This window comes from Plasmodium falciparum (assembly GCF_000002765.6).
Source record: "Plasmodium falciparum 3D7 genome assembly, chromosome: 1".
NCBI classification, from domain to species: Eukaryota; Apicomplexa; class Aconoidasida; order Haemosporida; family Plasmodiidae; genus Plasmodium; species Plasmodium falciparum.
Window position 1 is genome coordinate 347,501 of NC_004325.2, and position 2,500 is coordinate 350,000.

At 15.6% G+C, this 2,500-nt stretch overlaps 2 protein-coding genes across 2 annotated transcripts in view; one reads left to right on the top strand and one right to left on the bottom strand.

Moving 5' to 3' along the window:
* Positions 1-1,669: 1,669 nt before the first annotated feature.
* On the top strand, positions 1,670-2,209 carry PF3D7_0108500 (conserved Plasmodium protein, unknown function; the record flags this gene model as incomplete). The annotated part of the gene is made up of 1 exon (XM_001350980.1): positions 1,670-2,209. The coding sequence occupies one exon, from the start codon at positions 1,670-1,672 to the stop codon at positions 2,207-2,209; it is 540 nt and encodes a 179-aa protein (XP_001351016.1).
* Positions 2,210-2,494: 285 nt separating this feature from the next.
* PF3D7_0108600 (conserved protein, unknown function) overlaps positions 2,495-2,500 on the bottom strand; it is a gene marked incomplete at both ends in the record, with an annotated part of 1,632 nt that continues 1,626 nt past the window's right edge. The window contains one exon of the mRNA XM_001350981.2: positions 2,495-2,500. This exon is cut by the window's right edge and continues 99 nt beyond it. Coding sequence (XP_001351017.2) covers positions 2,495-2,500 — 6 coding nt within the window.

Sequence of the window (2,500 nt, forward strand, 5' to 3'; positions counted from 1 at the left end):
TAAAATATTTTTTCAATAATTATAAGAATACAGAATTAAAATAAATTTTTTCTCTGGCTTATTATAAAAAAGTATTTTTTTTTTTTTGTATATAAAAAGTATATTTTATAAAATTAATAATTAGTTTAATTATTTAAAATAATAATATATTTATATATATATATATATATATATATTTTTTTTTAAACGTATTATTATTTTTGTTCAACCAAAAACAATAAATACATGCCGAATATTTTGTTTTTATATATATATTATATAAATAATATAAAAAATAAATAAAAATTATATGCTCTTTTTTTTTTTTTCTTTTTGTATGTATTGTTGTTGTATGCAGATATAAAATATATATAATATATATATTATTTATATTTTTAAAAAATATGTTATTATATATATATATATATATATAATGTCATTTTTGTAGATCGAAAAATATTTTATCACATTATTTTATATTATTACATATAAAAAAATAATATAAAAAATTATATGTATATATATATATATATATATATATATATATAAATATTTTATATATGCTCATATATTCTTATATGTATGCTATAATATATATATATATATTTTTTTTTTTTTTTTTTGAACCGTTAGTTGTTTCTTTTTTTTTTAAACCATTGTCGTTTTTTTCTTTTTTTTGTCGATGTTGTTTTTTTTTAATTTTTTTTTTTTTTCTTTTGGTTTTTAGTTGTTTTAGTTCTATTTCTTGTATTTTATATAATATATATTTATTCATATATATATATATATGATATATATATATAATATATAGTATTATTATGTTTGTATTATTATTTATACATACATGTATTTTTTAAAAAAATATATAAATCCATATGTTGTTATATTATATATATATATATATATTATAAATATTATTTTTTTATTTTTATTTTTTTTAAATTTAAAAAATAAAATAAGAAAAAGAAAAATAATAATATATCAGATATATATCTTTTTTAAAAAAAATATTTTTTTAAATAAAAATTTATAAAAAAAATAATATTATATTATTTTAAAAAAAAAAAAAAAAGTTTAGGGTTTTAGTAGTTTTTAATTTTAAAATAAAAAAATATAATTTTTTTCTTTTTTTTTTTATTTATTTATTACAATTTGTTTTTTATTCTAGTTTTATAAAAATAACAAAAAAAAAAATTATATATTTTATATTTTTAATTTTATATTAATTTTTAAGTTTTTTAAGCATTTCTATTTATATATAAAAAAGAAATAATAATATAAAATATATATATATTATATATATATATATAATATTAATACAACCATATTATATATAAAACATATTTATATATTATATATAGATTTCACCTGTAGTATATAATAATATATTAAAGTTATAATTAAATATATATATATATATATATATATATATATATATATATATATATATATATTTATTTATTTATATTATATTATCTAAGTAAATAAATAAAAGTAATAAAAATATATATTTATTACATCTGTCAACAATCCTTTTTAGATATATTACATTTCTGTAAGTATAATTAATCTGTATATATATTTAAATATATATAGATATAAATAATAATAAAAAAAAATATATATATATATATATATATATATATATATATAATATACATATAATATATATACATAGAACAATTTAAAAATGGCAAAAAGAAAATATATGTCAAAAGTCGACGGAAAAATAAATGTTGGAGAAAAACATCAAGCGAAAATTCCAGACCTTGTAACCGATGAAAATGAGAAAACAAATGTCGAAGAAACTCAACCTGTGGAAAATGTAAACAATGTTAATGATGATGTAAGAAAAAATAAAAAAGCAAAAACTGAACAAGTTGAAGAAACAACAAATAATGCTGCTGAAGAACAAGTTCAACAAGAAGAACCTGTAGAAACAGCACCAGCACATGAAGAACCAGCACATGGCGAAGAAGCACAAGGAGAAGAGGTACAAGGAGAAGAGGCACAAGGAGAAGAGGTACAAGGAGAAGAGGTACAAGGAGAAGAGGCACATGAAGAACCAGCAAATGACGAACCAGCAAATGACGAACCAGCAAATGACGAGCCAGCAAATGAAGAGCCAGCAAATGAAGAGCCAGCAAACGAAGAACCAGCAAACGAAGAACCAGCAAATGAAGAGCCAGCAAATGAAGAACCAGCAAATGAAGAACCAGCAAATGAATAAATTTACAAAAAAGAAAAAAAAAAAAAAAGATACTTTTTTAAAACTAATATTTTATGAGTTTCATTTAAAAAAAATAAAAAAATATATATATTATTTTGTAACATAATGATATAATAAAATACGTTATTTATATGATATATAGATCTAATATTTATATCCATTTTGATTTTTACTACATAAATTTTATTTGTTTTTTATATTATCAATATATATATATATATATATATATATTTATTTATTTATTTATTTTTATTTTTTTTTTTTATAAATGTTTATATACAAGTTTTATGA